The 20,972-nt window shown below is 43.4% G+C and overlaps 1 protein-coding gene across 5 annotated transcripts in view; it reads left to right on the top strand.

The window, feature by feature from the left end:
• The window catches only part of RAB11FIP4 (RAB11 family interacting protein 4), a 121,688-nt gene that overhangs the window by 31,593 nt on the left and 69,123 nt on the right, over nucleotides 1–20,972 (top strand). For 2 of the 5 annotated variants that reach the window (XM_069032440.1, XM_069032439.1), the window contains exons 2-3: nucleotides 5,057–5,144; nucleotides 15,296–15,384. In XM_069032440.1, the coding sequence (XP_068888541.1) occupies nucleotides 5,057–5,144; nucleotides 15,296–15,384 (177 nt within the window). Of the gene's footprint in view, nucleotides 1–5,056; nucleotides 5,145–8,598; nucleotides 8,694–10,395; nucleotides 10,418–15,295; nucleotides 15,385–20,972 lie in introns of those variants that run through there. The other 3 variants (XM_069032441.1, XM_069032447.1, XM_069032449.1) reach the window with 3 other exon arrangements.

The raw sequence follows: 20,972 nt of genomic DNA, 5'->3' as shown, positions 1-20,972 counted from the left end.
CTGCTCAGTTTTATTTTGCAGATGATGGTTCTTTATGTCTTTCTTCTGCTACAGTCTTTTAGAACCTGCAGTTCCCTGTTTGCAGAAGTCTTTATACCTAGTAACAAATAATCACTTGATCTTCCTTTTGCCAAATTAAACAGAAAAAACCTCTCTTTTTTTGGTTGCAAAAGATGTTTTAATTGTATGTCAGTTCTCTACAACCTGTCTGTGTTTTCAGCATCTTGTATGACAGTGGGTACCACAACTGCGTGAGTGTTAGTTTCTCCAATGCAATGTAAAATAATTTCCCTCATCTTGTTTTGCTTCCCTGAAATGTGTCAATATCACAGAGAAATCTCATTTCTTTCTCCTCCATATATAAATCCCAGCTCATCAAAAGACAGCCCTTCTGACTGAAGAGCTCCAACATCCAGGGCAGCATCAATGCTAAGAACACCTGAACCCAGGGGCTGGTGAAAAGAACAGGGGTGGGTCTCACACACGTGGTGGTCTCATTGCCCAGCCCTGCAGCCGGAGCAGCATTTCATACTGTCAAGGTGTAAACTTACACCCCTTCCAGATGTGGGAAAGGCCAGTCTGTTAAAACCAGGGCAAGTGCAGTTCTGCTGCTCCTTGTATAAATCATGTGGGAAGCTCTCTAATTCCACCCTGCGGCATTTACATGTTTAATCTCCTTTTGCTGTTTTTTTTTTGAGGTTTCTCACAAATGCTTCTGCCTCAGGAGATCCTGCCCAAATGTCGCTGCTGCAGCACAGCCTGACCTTTTCCTTCGAGTGCTTGTGTTGCCTTGTCACAGCTCCCAGGTGTTCCCTGCTCGCACTTCAGGGCGAGACGTGCTCACAGACTCCTGCAGTATGACGGGAGACTGCTGAGACAAATTGTTTACTTCAAATTGCATCTTCTGGCTGTGATTTGGATCCTGCTGTAAGATTGCAGTGGATAGAGCTGGTGTGGGGTCCCCCTGAACTCAACTACTTCTAAATCTTACAAATGTTTTTTGTGTTAACAAAATCTCTTCTTTTTTGAAGACAATTAAGTGAGGTCAATAGAGGTCTGAGTTTCTTATTGCCTGCAAATGGAAGCAGGATTCAGTTCCAGTCAGAAAATCTTTGCTGGAAAAAAATACTCATGCTGTTTTGGCAGCTTCAGTACAAGAGCTGGCCAGAGGTCTGGAGAGGGTTCCTTGGCTATTCAGTACAGGTGCCCCTGTATTGAACTCACTTGCAAGAAAAGATCTGTTTCAGTAAATATCTTCTGAGGTCTGTCAATGATTTGTCCTCTTTTCTCTCCTTCCTCCACTCCTTCTGCTACAAACATCCTTTCCATTCTGCTCTTTCAAGTGTTCCCAGCCTCCTCTTATGTGTCAGAGAGCAGCACGGGGCAAACACCCCTCTGCAGGGCAGTCAGGATGGCTGGGAAACCCAAGGGACCAGAGGCAAATACTTTGGCTGAAGTGAGCAGTTATTACAATGGAGAAACATGTTTGCATTGAAAGGGTAACCAGCCATTCATTCAGGCAAGTTAAACAATAGGGACAGAGGTTTGGTTTTCTCCAGTTGTTTCCCAAAGAAACATGGTTTGTTTCTTCTCTCTGAGATTTATGTCTTCTCTCTGACTATTGGATGCCTACTGAAGGGTTCATTAGAGACACCCTTGCAACTGCCAAAAGAACCAGCTGGATTATTGAGCCTGCAGCTCATTTTTTCTGCCCTTGTTCACTTCCTACAATGAAGAACTTGTTTGTAATCCTTGTTTGTGCTGCCTATCACACATGGTGGGGGACTGCTCTATACAGAGAAGAGTCCCCAGCCCAACACACTGTCCCTACTCATTGTGATGGCTTCTGATGTTAAACTCAGGAGCACACAGTGCTCCCTGTGCTGCCTGTAGGTATCACAACAATCACACACTCATTTCACACTGAATTTTGGTGTTGGTTTTGCAGTCCTGTGTCCCTTGCCAGGGGATCAGCAGAGCCCAGCACAGCCCAGGGATGTGGGGCCCAGGAGTCTGAGCATGCCCAGGACTGGCGCATCCTGTGTGTCCCACGGGTGCAGAACTGGGCTGTGCCACCCGTTCCATTACCGAGGATGGAACTGCTGTTCCCTCATTCCCTGGCAGAGGCTGTAGACTCCCCCAATCCCAGGGGATTGTTGGCTGCAAAAAAGGCTTCAATGTCACCCAGCCTGCCAGGTAGGACAAATGGACAAATCCATAAGTTTCCCAAGGCAATGAATAAATAAAACAACTTTTGATTCATTGTGGGGAGCCAACCCTTTCTGAGAAGGAGGAGGACAGGACATTATTTCTTTACAAAGTGAAGCAGAAGGGTGATTTACACAATGGAGACACCAGAGAAGATTTAGGAGTAGCTGTGGTTTATTTCACCATAGATTGAAATTTAACTTAATTTTAAGTAATGCCTTCAGTCTGGAATTAACTAGGAAGAGCTTCTTGCCTTATTTCAGAAAGCTACTGGTAAAAATGCATGATCAAGTGCACTGCAGGCTCTTGAAAACTGTGTGCAAATATGCAGGGATTTATGTACCAAATATGTGTGTATATTAGTGCACAAACCCTATGCAACCCAAACATAGGCCCCATTGATCAAAATCCTTTTATCCTCTGACCTGTGCTGGGAGCTGTTTTGATTATCCCTGGCTGAAGATGTGAGCACTACTGGTGTTAATTCGTTACATCAGGCTGTTCTGTAAATTCTTCATCATCTCCTGCACTGATGTCAGTTATTTGTATTGTAAAATCTAATTGAAAACCTGCAAATTAGGTTTAGGGGAAATTGAATACTGAAGCACTTTGCTCAGGTGATAATTTCATTTACTGTTAAGACATTGCTTAGACCTAAATGTGAACATATCCTCTGTTCCTCCATAGTACACACTCCCAGGCACATAACATCTCATTTAATTTGATTTTAAAGGGTGATTTTAGATGTCTGAGCAACTGGTAGACTAAAATAATTGAATCAACTTTGAGAAATAAACTTAATGTGCCAGATTCACTGGGAACACCCCGTGACACTACTGTGTTACAGCACAATATTAAATAGACTAGAGGCTTCGCAGCTGGCTGCAGGAATCTGTACATTAAAATCTCCAACACAATTGCTGTTCGTGAAGGTGACAGGGATAACACCGACCCGGATTTTCCATATCAAGTGTGTCTCTACTTAATTGGTTTCAGTTGGGATTTTCAGCTAGTCTGGTGTGCATTAACCACACACTATGGTTTCTAGTGAAGTAGCTTTTTTTTTTGGAAACATAGATGTGTGTTCTGCTGCTCTAAATTAGTGGGGTTACGGTAATTCCTTGTGATGCCAGGGTAGGAATTTGATCGTGAGTCACACCATAGTTGACATCTGGGCTCTGCTGCCCAGCTGGCAGGACTGGAGCTGTGGAAGCCTTCTGCAGGTATGAAAGTTTTAAGAAGATGTCTAACTTGTCATGGGCTCTGAACTTACCATATAGCTCCTTACTTGCCCTGCCTACAGAAGCTGATTTTTTATTTTCCCTAAGAAAAGGAGAGAGGAAAGGATTCAATTTAAGGGTCGGATTGTGCCTTTCTCATTCAACACAGAATTTTGCATATGAGTAAAAATTTTGTCATTTTCTCATCCAGATTTGCTTCCTCTAAATGAGCCCTTTGGCTTATCACAGCATTTATTGATACAGAGGGAATTTATAGGCACTGAGAAGTGCTTGAAGGAAGAAGTGTCATGCGCACACATTAGTGCATTATCTGCAGGGCTTTGGGAAACTGCTGGGGTTTTGCTAGCATGTGGGAGAAAAACACACCAGAAAATTGAGAAACTGGGTCATCTGGATTCATTTGCTTCGTCTTTCCAGCTGGGCTTTTGTTGCTGCTCAGACTGACATAGCTGAGCTCACACAGATTGTGCTGCAGCAGGATCCTATGGCATCCTCCACGCCTGCTGTCCCTGCTCTCAGCTTGTTCATACTCTTGAGTGTCTGGAGGGCCCAGGCCAAGAGCAGGGTTGTGTGGAGCTGGCTATGAGCTTTTATGAGCAGCAAGAGGCTGCCTCTGCCTCAGTGAGGGTCCCTGCAAGGTACTACAGGCAAAGGCACAGGCATGCAAGGGGATGTACACAAGCTCTAGCAGTGTGGTTGTCACAGAAAGAACGGCCAGCTGTGTGTGCACTCACCTCCCTGGGCTGTTCTGCCTCTCACCTTATTCTTCTTCAGCTACTTGTTCCTCCATTCCTTTTTTTCTAGACAGCACAATAGCCTCTCCAGTCTAGGCTGTTTTTCTTCCTCTATCCCAAAACCCTCCTGAAAAATCTGCCAGGCCATTTTTGGGGCAAGTGCTAATTTGGTGGGTATGTTTAAATTCAGTATAATCTCATTCTTTTGGTGAGTAGTGATCAGAAAGGCTGAACTGTGAAGGTGACATTATAAGGAGTAAGTACATTGCTTGTTTGCACAGTGTACTGGACACAACCATTCTCTATGTCATCACATGAATACATTTTTGTACTGTTAATTTTCCTGTACAAAAATGATATTCTCTGCCGTGTCAGGGAAGTTTGTTTTCATTCCAAGTGCCCAATGAGTTTTCTCTCCTATAATCTGGATTCTTCAGGGAATGAGACTGCTATGGGCTGTGCACATCTTTGTCTGTCCTTTCTCCTTCCCTGAGAACTTGTGATAAGAATCACTAAGGTTTAAAGTTCCTCTGCACTGAATGCATGGCAAGAGCTTCCAGAGAAGGAAATTCTGTTGGCCACCCTGCTCTGTGATGAGAGGATAAGTCACAGATTCACCCCTTAATAAGCTCTTGAGATCCCCATAGGACAGCATTGATGTGTCCCAGCTGAAGAAATTTTGGTGAGAGCACATGCCTTACTCAGCACCAGTGTCATGTAAGACATGATTTCTCCTTGCAGAACCATTTATTGGCTGGTTCAAGAGAAGAGTGTGGGTATTCTTCTTGTAGTCTTCTATAGAAGATACAGACTGTATCAGAGCAACAGATGATACACCAAGCTCAACACATATTTTATCATCTTTTCTTTTAGGTGGAAAAACTGGCAAAGTACTTGGACCCGAATGATTTAGGGAGAATCAATTTTAAGGACTTCTGTCACGGAGTTTTTGCTATCAAAGGTATGTGTATATTTCTTAAAAATAATCCTGTTCAGTTCCACTAATGTTTCTCTGATTGCAGAAAATGTAAGGATCAAAGACATCCTTTCTTTTAACTGTGGTTATTTGTAGTGACAGTAGAGCAGCTCTGGGAACAGAGCTAGGATATTTTTCCTTTTTGTCCATCTCATGTATTAATGGTGAGCAATGCTAGAGTTCCTGTATCCACAGGTGCCTGGGCATTGGTTTACTGCTAATTTTTGTCAGAATAAATGTGTTGTGGCTTAAAGACAAATACACCAGAAGAAAGAGTAGCTTTGTGGTTAACAGGCAGGGCCCAGGTTTGATACTTCCAGATTCTGATCTTGTTCTGCTGCTGATTTACCTTAGGGAGTTAGGGAGCCCTTGGGCTTTTGGTTCTCTACTAGGAAATTTAAGACTATTATATTCCTCTTGAGGTATCTGCAAGGTATAACTAAAATTTTATATATATATGTGTGTGTGTATATATATATATAAAATATATTTCAGAGTACTTGGGGTCATGTATTGGAAGGAAATGAGTTAATTACAGTTGGCCATGCAAACCCTGAAGATGGAGACCAAGTGGATTCAGCCACATCCTTTCCAAGGAAACAGTCCTTGACAGAAGACACAGACTAGAGCTTAGCCTAAAGGCAACAAAAAAAACAGTGAGGAGGGACTTAAGCTGATTTGCTGCTGATTGCTTTTCTAACTTCCCATAGTGAAATAATCTATCCTATCCTTTTCTGGACACGTGGTGTGTTCTTTGTAAAGTGTTGGAGTGATGTTAACGCAGTACTTGTGCTCGAGGCACGAGCTCTGGCAAGCCGCTGGTCAGAGACAGTCCAGCTGCGTTACTTCTGTGCATCGCTGAAGCGACTTCAGCATCAGGAAAAGAGCTGCTGGCTGGGCTAGCTAGCTGGCTTCTTTGCAGAGGGAACACGGCAGGAGCCGACGGGATCGGCTCACGTTAGCTCGGAGACAAAGGAAGAGAGAGGCTGTTCTGGTCTGCCTCCTAACAGGTTTATTGTTAGGAGTCTCGCAACCCGAACAAGCTCAGAAGGGATAGAATGTGATGGGATGCTCCCCCGAGGCTTGTCCTCAGTTTTATGGAGAGTTTGAAAACCGCGGGGAAAACAACCAATGAGTTACAAGCCAGGGGGAGGATACAATTTAACAAGAACCACTGGGGGAAACCGAGAGGCGGGAGTTATAACAAAGAACCAGTGAACAACCGAGTAACCGGGAATTTTCCCGAACTGGAGGAGGTGGCCTGTACCCGGGCACCGCCCAGGGGGTGCAGCTTAGGCTTCTGAGCCGCCCATCGACCCACCCTCTGAGTCTGCCTCTTCGGGAAACTCGATCCAGTGGATGGGCTGGGTCTGATTGGCATCTCGCTGCCCCAGCCCCACCGCAGGCTGGGTCACCGCAACATGATGTCATAGCGCAGAGGCTTCACTTCAGGGACGGGGTGAGTGTCAGTGATCATGGTGTGGTTCCAGGAGAAGCCTCTGCAGAGTCTGCTATGATGAGATTATTATGAAGTCATAACGATGCAAAAACGTAGAACCACAGCACTTTTAACTAAAGTTTATGGCAGCCAAAGATAGTATATAATTAGGTAAAATTACAGTGAAAAGCTGTTGTTATCAATGTTATTGGAGACACTGGCCAAGGTGACACTGATGTGTTTGAAGAGAAGGCAAGAGAGAACCTAGAAGGAAAGTTATTACATTTGTGCACAGACCATAAAGTCTCTGCTGGAGGTTTGCCTTGAGCAGAAGGTGCTGTAGCAAGCTGAGTTCTAGTTTAAGTAAGACACAAGCTCTGTAAATCATCTGATGTCTTCTGTAATTCACAGTCTAAAGATGTGCACAAATGCACAAAATATGATGAGAAAGGGATAGAAATGACCCAGAACATCTCTTCTGTGGTAACTGTGCCCTTGTCCAAGCACCCTCAGGGATGCAGTGGGCAGCTGCATCTCCTCCCTCCTACTGTGGGGACAGCGTGAGAATATTGACTTATCAGAGTCATGAGGCCCTGGGGGTTTTCATCCTTGCTCACCTCGTGGGAACTGATTCTTGTGTTCATATCCTAAGGTTTAATCCTGAAAAGATGTGACCAGATCAAACTGTCTGGAGTACTTCGCACTCAAAGTTCGTGAATAGCTTAAAGCCCAGGTGTGGAGCTGTAGGGTCCAAATCGTTTGTGTGATGGTTGTTAGGATGTATCTCCTTGTTAGGATGTATCTGTGAACAGATGCAGAGAAATCACCCAATTCTGCAGCATCACCTAGAGCTCCCTTAGCACATCATTAGCATTTCAACACTTACACGGAGTCAGTGCTAAGTGTTTATCATCGAAACAGCAGCAGCTGTATCTATTTCTGATAAGACACTGTGTTGCTGTTTTCACAGCATCTCTTTAGAAAAGCCGCTTCTATTGCTCATCTCACAGCATGGAAATTTTATTCATCTTTGGCTACCTGCCATATTTTCCTTAAAAATTAAATTGGTTATGTTAAAGTTCAGAAAGGGCATGTCTGCCTTTCAGAATGGAAAGCCTCCACCATGTTGTTTTAGTGCAGCCACATCCCAAGGGGAGTAGCAGGCTTATTATCAAACAAAAGCAATTTGTCTTGGCAGCAACAGATTATAAATATGATTCTTCGACATCTCAGCCTATTGCAATTGCTTGGGGCAGTCAGATTAATGGAGCAAAATGAGATGCTACTATAAATCCAGTGGGGTTTTCAGTAATAGAGTATGAAGTTGTGTTATTTTTAGCAGTGGAAGCCAAATGTTTAAATTCATACTTTACAGTCCTAATGCCTTACTGTATTTCTTATTTATGAGACTCAAATTAATTGGTCTTATAGATGCTTGCCTTTATAGTATTGTGAAGAAATTGTTTGCTGCACAGAGGTGATATAGTGTCAAGGTTTTTTGGTGGTTCAGTGCCTTGAATTTATTTAAATCATGAGGTTTGAAGCATCTAAGAACAAGAAATTCAAATCAGAGTTGACATCTGATGATGTTGGTTTGAGCATCTCATATCCGGGGTTGGATCTCAGTGAAAAGCTAAATGTTGGAACTTGAAAAAATCCCAAACGTCGGAGTGTTTAGTGCTCCATAAATGGTTGGTAGAGAAACTCCTACCCCTGGATCTAAAATCTGCAGCTTGGCCTCTCTCCTCCATAAACCAGGGCATTGTTTACTCTTGCATGGTACAAATGAGAAGTGTTGTGTTACTCTACAAATGGACATCAAGCCTTGTCCCTCCTCAGTGCTTCAGAGCTGGATAAACCTCATGACATATGGGTCATGTACCTCTGCAGCAGCTGCTGGGACTGTCAGGTGGAAAGCATTTAATTTTCTTCAGCTGCTGAGTAGCAGGAGCTGTGGGTAAGGATGTGCTGAGCAACAGTAGGACCTTGGGAAGTAGTGGAGAGGATGTGTTCAAGTGGAGGTAAATATGCTAGAGGGCAGAAGTGTGTTGGAGGAGCCCATTCCCACTGTGTCTCTGGGGTGGAATACTGGACAGGTATGGTGCTTGCTATTTATGGAAAGCTTTGCTTCTTTTGCTGGTCTTTTGTGGATTAAAGGACTTTGCCTCAGCATCTGTGCTGTGAGTCCATGCTGTCTAGGCTTCTTTCCCCATGCAATTAGGCTCTGCCAGAGCCAGGGATAGGGCTGCCATCGGATTTAAAGTTTTGCAGCAATTTCATTGGAATGCCAGAGTACGAAGGTTTTACTTGTGCTGAAGCTGCCCTCTCTATCTGCTGACTGCAGGGCTTTAATAACTGTGTCTGCCTGTAGAGCAATTGCCATGAAATAACACCTATAGCCTCTTACCTGACTGCTCTGTGGCACTGCTCAGAGACACTGAGAGCAGCCAGAACATCACTCAAAGGTTGAATTCCCATTAATTTCAGCAGGGTCAGCATGGGAACCATTACTGTTTGCTCAGCAGAGCCAATGGCTGTTCTTGCTGTTCTGAATTTATATTGTACTGATCCAGTAAATATTTTCTGCCACTCGTAATACTTAAAGGCTTGAGTGGAGCTGTTAATTCCCTGTGCTCTGCAGGCTGGTGGGTTCCACAGTCAGATATGTTTGCAGGACCAGGCTCTAGTTGAGTCTGACTTGTTCCTTGTATTTTAAGATTTCTGTTGTCTTTCCAATAGTCTCTCTGCTTTGATATTCTGCTTAGAAGTACCCAAACCCTGACAAACAGGGGGGAGCTCCCCCTACTGCCCTCGGTGTTGCAGCTCACAGAGATGAGAAGGTACTGTATGAGCACAGATTAATACAGAATTAAGATACAAAGGTAGATGTATTCTGACTTTATAGCTTATTTTAACCATGAAAACAGTGCTGACTACTGTGTAGTGTTTGGGGGGTCATGGCTTTTATAACAGGAGAGACTGAGCCATGTCAGACAGTGCTTTTCTGCATTTATGAATCTGTGTGCTTTAGCAGACTCACTGTTTTTTCAGATGAAATCATACAGCCTGTTCTTCTCCTGAAGCAAGAGAGTCCTTCGCTCATCCTGTAGAAGTTTTAAGGACACTTTAGTTATGCTCTGTTATGGAATTTGAAAATGGAGAGTTCTAGGAGTTCCTTCATATTAATTCATAATGTGGAAGAAGCACAGCTGTGAATTTATACACTTCCCCAACTGCAGCAATAGCAACCTTTGAATCTTCAAAACAGTAACACAGATCATTATGTGCCTTCAAAAATCCATCTCTGTGCTTCCCTAGATCCTGAGGCATCTAATTACTGCAGTTGGCTGGAAAGCTTCTAGAAGCAGGCTTTATATAAGCAGCTAAAAGTTAAAAAGCTCTGTGAGTTCCTATCACTTTTTAATGAAAATTCCAAATTTCAAAATTCCAGATTTGCCCAAAGTTTCAAAGAAATGTCCCAAAAGGGATGTTGGCTGTTCTGGTTGCTCAGACTGTGACAGGTTATTTGGACTGTGAAAGAATATGAAAATAATAAAATATGAAATTTGATGGTGTTTTTTCAAAACAAAGTTTTCTAAAGTAGAGTATTTATGGCCTTCTGTTTCACTGGAGATTATTTTTTTTTAAATATGCTCTTATAGTTTCATTCAGATGTTCCAAGCAAACATATTTCTCAAAAAAACAGTGCCATGTTTTGGCCATCTCCTTCAACTAACTTTAAAATCTAATTTGCAATCCCATAGCTGAGAGAAGTGTTGTACCAGCTTTGCCCTGAAGATCCAGCATGGAATAAGAGATGGTATGTTGCAGGCCTCTAAAAGGGAGTTTATTTGCTTCTAATATCTAGGACCAGGACAGCTGCACCAGCATGGAAATTTCAGTAAAGCACATCAGAAAATCCCAAAGTCTATGTGAACCCATTTAGGCTCATAGTTATAGATCTCAAACTTCAATGAGGCCATACCTGGAGATGATCTGATGGATCTATCCATTCTGGTAAGAATAACTTACTGACAGGAGTGGTGCTTGGGATGGCTCCAGGGACAAGGACTGTCAGTAAATGTGAAGAGCTGAGCTCTCCTGGATTAAATTACCCTATAGTTGCTCAATGAACTGAAGTTGGTTACTCCTAAAAGTACTTGAGAGTTTTCTAAGACTTAACTAAATTTCACTAAATACACCCTGAAACCACAAATGAGTCTAATACACCACTAAAGATCCAAAGGTGGATAAAGTAAAAAGCTATTGCTATTAGGAAAAATGCCAGAAACCAACTACATTCAATTAGGTAACCACATTTGATTTCCTATAATATTAAAATTGCTTAATAGCCTGTGAAAATTGCCTGATGTGTTACAGGTTAAATCTCCTTCTTGGAGCATTTGCAGGAAGGAGCTTTCCTAAAATTGAGTTTATTTGTGGCCAGAATGTCTGTTTGCAAATTGAATGTTTGTTAGGGTGTGAAAACCATTTTTTAAAATTAAACTGATTGTAAACTTATCTCATAAGGGATATCATGTCTAGCAACCTGAGTGAACTGAAAAAGTTAAAGGTTCATGTCTTCCCCTTCAGTGACCTGTAAATGACTTTCATCATCTTTGCTTTGGACTGAAGATGACCCTGTTCTGGCCAAATGAGTTGTGTTTGCTTTTGTATTTGTAGTATTAGGAGAAGTAGTTTTTAACTCAGATAATTTTGACAGACCAGACTAGAGAGTGACTCAGTGCTTTGTTAACTAGAACTCATACACATCCCTGTTTCAAAGAGTCTCCTGAGTGGACAGAGAAGCTGCTTTTGTGCTGGCTCATCAGATGTCTTTAGCTAGGGAAGAAAATTCAGCAGCTTCTGCCCACTCTCATTTTGTGATCTGATTGTTTAGTCCTTTCTCCAGACACAAGAATACTGCCAATCTGTGTCACAGTGATTTACATCGAGCACAGCCCTTTCACAGGGTGTTTCTCCCTAAAGGACACCCTTCAGTGGAGCTGCAGCAGTGAGTGCACAATGACCTGGAGCTATTCCTGGGTTACTCTTTGCCTCTCTCTGCTGCTTCACTGTGATTGCAGTGCAGCTAAGTCTTCTTGCCAAGTGCTGCCCAGAAATGTAGATGAAATTTTCCCAACCGCAGCAAAGGAGAGAGAACATTAATATCTTATGACACAGGTAGACAAGACATCCAAATGAAATATCTCTAATCAGCCATGTAAGTGGTTTTCAGTTCTACCTTTTGCAGGAAAATGAATTTATAGCAATAATAGGACATCTCTAGTGCAAGCGGTCCTTAAAGTAGCCAGGATTTATTCCTTTGCTTCATTGCAATGGGTTATTTTTGGACAGATTCTAGCCTTGGGTGCATATTGCTGCACAGCTTGAAATATCCACCACGGCAGTTCTGCAGACCTCAGCACACAGGATTCTGCTCAGGAGTGGTTCTGCTAGCAAAGAGCAAATCTTTGTCCAGTACCTTCCTATTTCCATATTGAGATTTGCCAGAGTAAAGCTTAATTTGTTGTTTTCTGTCTGGACTGTGACAAACTGATTTAGCTCACTGGCACTTCCCAGGCTGCAAGCCAGAATGTTTTCTGGTAATAAGAACACACATGGACAGCATTTGAGACACTCCAGTGTCCTCTCTTTATGTTACGCCATTGTGTAACCCTCCTAGAGTACCGGAAAAATTCAAATTATATTTAGATGAGGGGAGCAAAAGGTGGGATTGTATTGGCACTATTGCAGAAAAACACTGAATAAGAAAGCTGATGCATCACTTGACTGTGCATCACCTTTCCTGGTGTTAAGAGGTGGTCCAAGGAAAAGACCAGCATCAGTCCTCCAGAGTGAAGGGATTCCAATTTGTGTCCTCACAGGGAAGAGGAGAACAGAGAACTTATTCTTAAAACTCAGTTCTTAATAGGAATAAAACCAGTGTCACAATCTTGAGATTCTCAAAGCCAGTGGCAATTTTTCCGTTGATTGGATGTTGGAACTGGTTCAGATGTCTGCAAGGTAGTGATGATGTGGTTTAGTAATCTCAGAAGAAAAAGGGCTCTTATTCTCTTCTTCCCTTTTTTATGGAGTATAATAACATGCAAATCTTCCTTGGAGGATGAAGCGAGCCAGGCTGTCATGCCAGCTTGGATGCAGAGCAGTGTACAGGGGATATGCCTTCTGCACACGCAGACACCTGGTGCAAAAGTCACCTTTGCAGAAGGAGACTGGCTCAGATGAACTTACACCCTGAATCTGCCAGCACTGTTGGAAACTTGGCCTGTGACTACTACAAAAGCAAGATTTTACTTTGTTTGCCATTTTAAGCTATGCAGCTTGGTAAACAAATTGGATTAAATTCCTGCTGATGTTCTGGAAATGGGTCAAGTGCTTGGTCAGGTTCTGGATCAGGCCACAAAAGCCTGGGTCAGGTGGCTCTCGTGAAGAAGTGGTGAGGGCTGCACTGAGTCAGTTGGATGCAAAGGAGGCAGTGCTTTTCTCCCCAGTGTTTTTACTGAGAAAATGACAGGCCAAGAGCTATCAGGAAGTGGTTCTCCGTAATGGACAAGGGATATGAAAGAATGTGATAAGGAGTAATCTTAGGTAAGAAATGAACTAGCAAAGAGAGGACACAGAAGACTACATTTCAGACCCTGGAGATCTGGGAGCTGTTTGTGACTCTAGCTCTAACAGACCAGTCTGGCTGGCCTTTTGAAAGGAGGCAAGGTAGAAACATTTCTCACGCCCTTGTTTTGGGTAGTTAAATCCTTTTTTGAAGACCCACAGCTTTTGTGACTTTTCCCCACTAAAAAAAGAAAAAAGAAAATTGGGACAGGAAGCACTGTTATTAGTACAACTGCATTAGAAAAGTAAAGCTTGAAATTATGGTTGAAAATATGGTTGTTGAGAAATTTTAGAACACTGTAAACATACTCCCTGCATTATGCTAATCTGCATCCATTACTGTGTAACACTTGATATTTATTTTCCTTTTTTGCTGGAGGTAGGTCACTTTAATGAGTAGGTGCTCCATCTCATGCAGAGACCTTTTAGCAAAGCAGTTCATACCTGTGAGGAGTCTCACAGTGGGTGCTGGCACAAGGCAGTTTGATGAGCAATAAGCTTTGGTTATTAATGTCAAAAGATACAAACAATAGATTGAATTTTCCTCTGTGAGAGGACTAGAGAATAACCTTAGGCAAGCACAGAGCGCTTTATGCTAAAACCAAGAGGAAGAAAAGGATTATGGCTGGGTGGGAAATGTGACAGTCACAGGCATGGCAGGTTCTGGAAAAAAATGCTCTCTCCAGGCAAACAAGTTTAATATCTTTCCTCTACCAACCAGTAGATTACATTTTTGATTGTTAGTGCCAGATAAACTCCTCTTTGGGAAGTGACCCTACCACACATTCTTGCCCATTAACTTCTCCAGCAAAGCGGGCATTTAACAGCTTCATTTATCCTCTGTTCAGTACCACCTGAGAATCTCACTTTGCTGAAGAAGCTGAAAAAGGAAAAACGTCTTGCTGCCTTTGTCCATGTGACACTTCTGAGATCTTAATGATGTCTTCATTCAGCAGGTGCTGCCTCAACATGTGCCTGTGTGTGGCAGACAGGGACAACACAGTGATCCCCCCTATTAGGCTTCCTCCATCTGGTCATTTTTTCTGGTTTTTAAAGTACTTCTTTCCTTTGCAAGGGACTCCTCTCCATAACCACAACATGTCTTCATCCCTACAGATGTTATTCCTTTATGTAAAACCAGGAGAGAAGATCAGCTAATGTATAAACTTGTTCAGTTCACACTTCCTTCCATCACCCTCTTTCCTCTGGCTCACCTGCTTTGTGAGTGGTATCCATGTGTAATGTCACAGCCAAATATATTGCTGGGATGGAAGGGAGGAATAACTGCTGAGCAATTGCAGCTTCCAAGCAGGATAGTGCACGACACATGCTGAGAAGGTTTCACACAGTCTGGGCCCAGGACTGTAAGCTGGGTTCTAAAATAACCTGGCCTGACATTACTGCCTTCTGCAGCTCACCCTGCCAAGTGCAGTCACTGGTAATTAATGGAGAACGAGGCATTTAGTGATTTCAGTGCTTCTGTATTTGTCTCAGCTTTTCAGATGAGAGAAGGACTGAAGGAAACACAGACATTGATTTTTCCAGCTCTTAATGTGGTTATTAACAAAAGCAAACACAGAAGCTTAAAATCTCTGGTTGCAACGCATAGATATTTGCTTGCCAAACACCAAACACTGTGTGACAGAGCTCTTTTTGAAGGGGGATTTGTGACACTTAGGTATTGCCCCTTTGTCATTTTGACCAGAGAAAATTAGAAGCAGCTCCACTGACACTAATGTGCAGTTGTCACTAGCTCATGCCACACCTGCAAATCCAGTGTTTGACTCCAGAGTCTGGCTTTGGTTAGAGGTGGGTTTGTATCCCACAGGATAGTTTAACAAGCCAAGCTGAGATAATTGCACTTACCAAGTTCCCCATGTTGAATGTGTGCTGGGCAGAACTCTGAAGGCAGAGTTTTGTTATACCTATTTAAATAAATCCCAAAGCTGTCTTCCAAGGTTTTGTGCATAAAGATTGGCTACAAACCAGTGTTTCTTCCTCCATTGTCCCTGTAATGGAAGATAAACTCTTGGCCTGACTATTTCCTCTTGTTTCTCTTTGCCAGGCTGTGAAGAGTTACTAAAAGATGTCCTGTCTCCTGAAAACTCTGAGCCCCAACACTACGAGCCACAATATGTTGATTACTATTACCAGGTAAGAGAAGCACTAATTCTGCTCATGTTAGTAGACTGAGGAAGCCTCTGGAGTGATGTGTAGTTGGATCATTGTAAATGCTGTTGTTTTATTTGGCCTATTGACCCTTCCTTCCTAGATTCATGGCTGTTAGCAAGCTATCCACACTGTTTTAGCTGCATTTAACACGGGTTAACTGGTGGGAGAGTATACAGCGTTTAGGTAGTGTTCCTCTTACAAGCCTCAGTATTCGCCTGCCTGCAAGGGAGATCCCTGTGCAAGCTCACTGGCACCTCACAAGTGGAAAACACTGTTTTGTAACTAATTAAATCAGTCAAACTTTGTAGGTGAACAAGTCCTCAGGGACCTTCTGCAGATAATAAACAGGGACTCAACAGCTGTTGGGAAGCTGAAACAATACACCGTTTGAAACCTTTGATAGTATTTTGGCTGGTGGGTGTAGCATATTTTTAAACCATTAAAGGTTCTCATTTGTATCCTTAATTTGCCAGGGTCTGTGCAGTCTAAGAAGCAGAACAGTGCTAAGTTTTCCTTCTAGCATCTCTTTGTCCCTCCTTTGCTTTACTTTGGTTTTAATCACCTCCACCCATGTAAATTCTGAAGATTAAAGGTGCAGTTAGCATTGTACATTCAGAGGAGGATTGTGTGTCAGTGGTGTTATGAGACTGCAAATGATACTGAAATCAACAGGAAAAGCATTTTACCTTCACAGGTGGTGAAGTGTGAGGACAATTCTCATGTATTGAGGAAGGATGTGATAAGTGTGCTGGTGAACTGGTGTAACACTACTCCATGCTGTTACACAGAATGGTTTCCACTGTCCATACAAAAAATACAGAGACATTTCCTGCACCTCAGTGTCCATCACCACTCTGCTTGTTTCTAAACCCCTGGTTTTTGTAAGTGATTACACAGATACCTACCATACTGTTGCTTGGTTACCTTAACAGATGCCATAAACCAAACTCCTTGGTTTGCAGTAGCTGATAGAGGTTATAAAATGAACAGGCTCTGCACACACTCCATGTTCCCCTCTTGCTATGCAGACATTGCAGGCTGGTTCTGACACTCTTCAAATGTAGGTGACAGTTGGGTCTGTATTCCTCAGGGATTTCACATCTGCTGTCACCCAAAGATGTGCTGGGGAGAGCTCTTGAAGACAAACTACAAAACTCTGCAAACTGCACCTCTTCTGCCATCTATCCTCCAGGAGAGCCTGAGGGTGGGAATTGCAGTTGCTAATCCTGGTAGCAGCTGCTGAGTTTCCCATTTGAGTGCTGGATTTGTGCCTCTGGGAGAGGGAGGGGGCAGAGGGTGACCCTCCCTGTTCAGAAAGAGCTGATGTGACACTGCTGTGGTGGAAGCCTTGCTGGTCACTCCTGATGTCCACCAGCCTCCTGGATGGTCCCTGCAGGGGGTGGTACCACTGCAGTGGGGTCCTGCAGCAGTGTTTGCCCACTTTGATGGAGCCAGTGCAGGATTTGTGCAACCTGGGAGCAGAACCAGGTCCTTCCCCACCTGTCCAGGCCAGGTGAGCTGTCGTGGCACCACTGCCCTCCAGAGGGGCTAGTTCCATCTCCCATCTGCAGCGCCTCCAGGTGCAGTTTGGAAACTGTTCGCTAGATGTCAGCTAAAGACTAGGAAAAGGCGTGAACAGCCTCTGCTCCTGCCTTAAGGATCCTCTGCTGTGGCGGGAAGTTGGAGTTTTCAATCTGATGAAGCAGAGGAGAACTGGGGGTCAAGTGAATTTGAGATTATCACCATTCATGACCTTTGTTCCCCGTTCCCAAGGAAGCACATACGGAAAACGTATGAGCTGTCCTTGCATCTCCCAGACCTTAATGAGTGGGAATTCCTGGTGCTGTTATCAAGCTTATGGACAGCTCCCATTGGCACAAATGGTAGTTGCCTGTCTAATCTGATTTTCACCCCAGTATGCCCTTTGCATGTCTGTCTGATTCTCAGGTGCACTCAAATTCCCAGGCAGCAGAAGGACACAACTACTGTGATGGTACAAATAGATATTTTAAAAGGGAATGCATCTTTTTTATTCCACCCAAGGGGCTGTGCTAACACAAAGGCAGGTACTGAGAGGGTTCATTGTTGTGCTGTCTCTGCATTCACACGATGACTTGAAAGGAACGGGAGATTTATCCTTGTCACAAGTTATTTCCCCTGTCCTCTGCTTTCACTTTTCCTTCCCTTCCCAAGAGCCCCCTCCCTGTATTGTAGCTTTCTGAAGCCCAAAGGCAGCAAACTGAAGAGGTGAAGGTAATTTCAGGATGTGGGATGAAGTGGCAGGAGCCACTGTGAGGTGCTGAACTGATCCATCTGTTTGTATATGTTGAGTCAAATGGGGAAGAAGAAACTGCCAAGCCTCCAACCTTTAATTACAACCAACTGGCAATTCAAAGGGATATATAAAACCCCCTGATACCAGGAGCTTGGGGCATTTCATTTGACATTTTCTAAATGGTTTGATTTTACTTTTGGTTTTTATTCAGCATAGACAAGGAGCAAAAGCTGACAAGCTTTTAATGTCTGATAACTTTGCAAAAGAAAAAAAAAAGCAGGAAAAAAATCCTATTGTGTATGCAATTCAATTCAAAATGTAAAGGCTATTCCATGGAAGGTTCCTAATGGCCTATATTGAGAGGCTGTGTGAGTGACATTACAGGCAAATGGAGAGCTCTGCCTTGGAGCTGTTAAGATGTGATATGCAGGACATAAAGAGCGTAACTTGGTTACTACAGGATGTCCCACTGACTTCCATCAGCATTGATTCAGGCTGCAGACTGTGTTTTCTCTTTGGATCAGAGACAGCTGATCCAAAGAAACTTAGGAGGATGGGATTGCAGTTAGGAGATAGCAATTCTAGAGCCCTTCAGCTTTTGGACCTACAAATAAACCTGTTCTGTCTGTGAGTTGAGTCTGTTGGTTTGGTTAAAGTCTGAATTGTGCTCCATTTGAGGCACTGCTTCAGTTGAGTGCTATTTATTAGTATAATTTCTGTCTCTCACAGCCTTTAGAGAGATAATAGAAATACTCTGAATTTGCCAGAAGTCAATTTATCAATCCCAAATTCCTTTCCCAGTGTTTGCTGCTATGGCCTCAACTCTTGTTTTGCCTTCAGTTTGAAGGGAGACAAAAGTCTCCCTAGTCCAGTTTGCTTTGTGGCAGGCATCTGGTAGCACTTCAGAGCCCTTGGATGGCCTTTTGGAGATGGTAACCAACACAAAGTCCACAGCTGAAGTACGTGTGTGAAAACCCAGACCCTGATTCAGCCAGCTCAAACAAAGCAGAGTGCCTGTGTCTCACATTTCCAAATGGCTGGCTCCGGGCCTTCCCAGGCACCCAGCCAGCTGAGAGCACTAGCCACAGGACTCAGAGGGAATTAGGCTGGCTGCATCTGCAGCTCCCTGGCCAAGATTTGCATTGCAGGCCCTGAGAAGCCGTGGTGTCGGTCTAGGTGCTCTTCTGTCTGAGCACCTAAGTTTAGGGAAAAGGGAATCAGAACAGGAGCTCCTTTGTGAACTCTTCACCTGGTGTATTTTGGCTGCTCAAATTTGAAGGGAGCCTGAATCTAGATCACCCCAATAGATGACAGAAGAGGGGGCTGAGTGACAGATCTTAGAGCCTCTCACCATCAGCTAGCAGGGCACTTTGAGTGCTCCTTGTGAAGGGACAGATTATTTTTCCCTGTGAGTTGTTGCCTTTTCATCTGGAATCAATGGCCAAAAGCCATACATGCAAACCCCGTGGAAGAGCATGATGTAAGGTACAATAACGGCAGGGTCCTTGTTTTAATCAAAGCTGTTTGTTTCTTATCGATTGTTGCTGTATTGAGTTGCCACGTACCTTTTCTTTCCTGTTCCCATCTGTAAATAAGAGTGAATTTGTCTCTTACCAAAGTACAGGATGATCACTGCATATCAAAGAATGAGCTGCCTTTTCAGTTCTCTGTGTGTTCCCCTGCCTGCCAAGTGATTAATTACACTGTATGAACAGCAGAAAAATTGTTGAAACATGACAAATAAATTGTGTTTGCCTCTGGGATGGAGCTGGGACTGCTGGCTGATCTGCTGCTTTGAAAATATTTTCAGTAGCAATTAGGAGTCCCTCACCAGCTTCTGAAAAAAGTTTTTTTTTCCCCATTAGCTGCTTGAGGATATCTGCTGACACCTGTGGCAGAGCAGAGGGGACCTTCTGCACTGCAAAAACACTGTGATCCAAATGGGTTTTTCACTAGGCTGTGGAAAAAGGTAGCAGGAGAGTCTATAACCAGAATATTTTTAATTTTAATCTCATATATTCAGTGTTTTGAAGCAATGACTCCACATTGACCATCGAGTTACCAGTGTTCTTGGGCAGAATAATTGACCTCATTTGTTAAAAGGGTTTTCTTGATACTGTTTTTCCTAACATCAAATGCAGGTGTTGCCTATGTGTTAATGTGAAATACGTCTTTCCTTCCACCTTCTGTGGCAGCATTAGCAGAGACACTCCTATCTTAACAGAAAAAGCACATAAGAAATGGTTAAGATGGAAATACCTTTTCAACCAATGGCCAAGAGAAGAAGCCAGTCTGTGTAGTAAGGACAAGCAGTATTAAATACATCAAACTGAAGCTTTTTTCCCCCGTTTCTTATCAGCCTCCAGTTTTCCCCACCACCCACACGCTCTCAGTCACTGTTGGCTCCCATTGTGTTTTCAGCCCTGCAGATGCTCAGTGTCTGTGTGTGAAGATTCCCCTCCCTGTGCTTGAGACCTGAGGTGTTTCTGCCACCCTAAGATCATGCACACAGTGCATGTTTGCAAATTGCTCCCCTTGCCAAGCTGCTGGGGGGATCCTGTGTCCTGGTGCCACCATGGGACCTGTACATCTAGAAGTCTGTGTTATATCTGTTGCTCCTAAATCTGCCACATTTTCCTTCCCCTCAGCTTCTGCTGCATCCTCTGAGAAATAATTCTGTTCAGCATCTCCAGAGCTGGCCTTTTGTGAGGTCCAGACTAAGGACTGATCCCAGACCCTGCTGAAATCAGTAGAAACACTTCTTAGACCCTGGCAAGTGTTAGGTCAACACCTGGGGTTGTTCCCGACATTGTTGTCTGAATCCCTCGCTGGAGGGGTAAGGTGGGAGAAAAGCTTGTTAAAGTATAGCCATGCAGTTATAGAGAGGAAAATGTGCCTGTTCCTAGGCAGGATTTCACACAGGCAGTGCACTGTCTGCACCAGTGAAAAGTTTATTGTAACCTCTACAGGCAACACTCAGCAATTCATTTTTCTTATTTTTTTTCAAGCATCAAAAAGCAACATTAACTGCAACTGCTGAGAAACCCCCAGTGGGCAATTACCAAGAGCAATGAAGAACACAGTGTGCCCCCATTTGGGATTCATTTACATGGAAATTGCCTGCTTTCACCTGGTGATATTCTGAATTTTATTATTTATGTTTGTGCATACAAGCAAAAATAACTGTCCTTGGTCAAAACACCTGCATATAAATAACCTGCCTCTCTGGCTGCTCAAGCTGATTCTGAAATGCTGCCCTGAAGAACTGCTGTACTGAGAATGAGCAGTTCTGCAC

This window comes from Aphelocoma coerulescens, chromosome 18 (assembly GCF_041296385.1).
Source record: "Aphelocoma coerulescens isolate FSJ_1873_10779 chromosome 18, UR_Acoe_1.0, whole genome shotgun sequence".
NCBI classification, from domain to species: Eukaryota; Metazoa; Chordata; class Aves; order Passeriformes; family Corvidae; genus Aphelocoma; species Aphelocoma coerulescens.
Note: the sequence above shows the minus strand (reverse complement) of the source record. Positions and strands in the feature narration are given on the sequence as shown.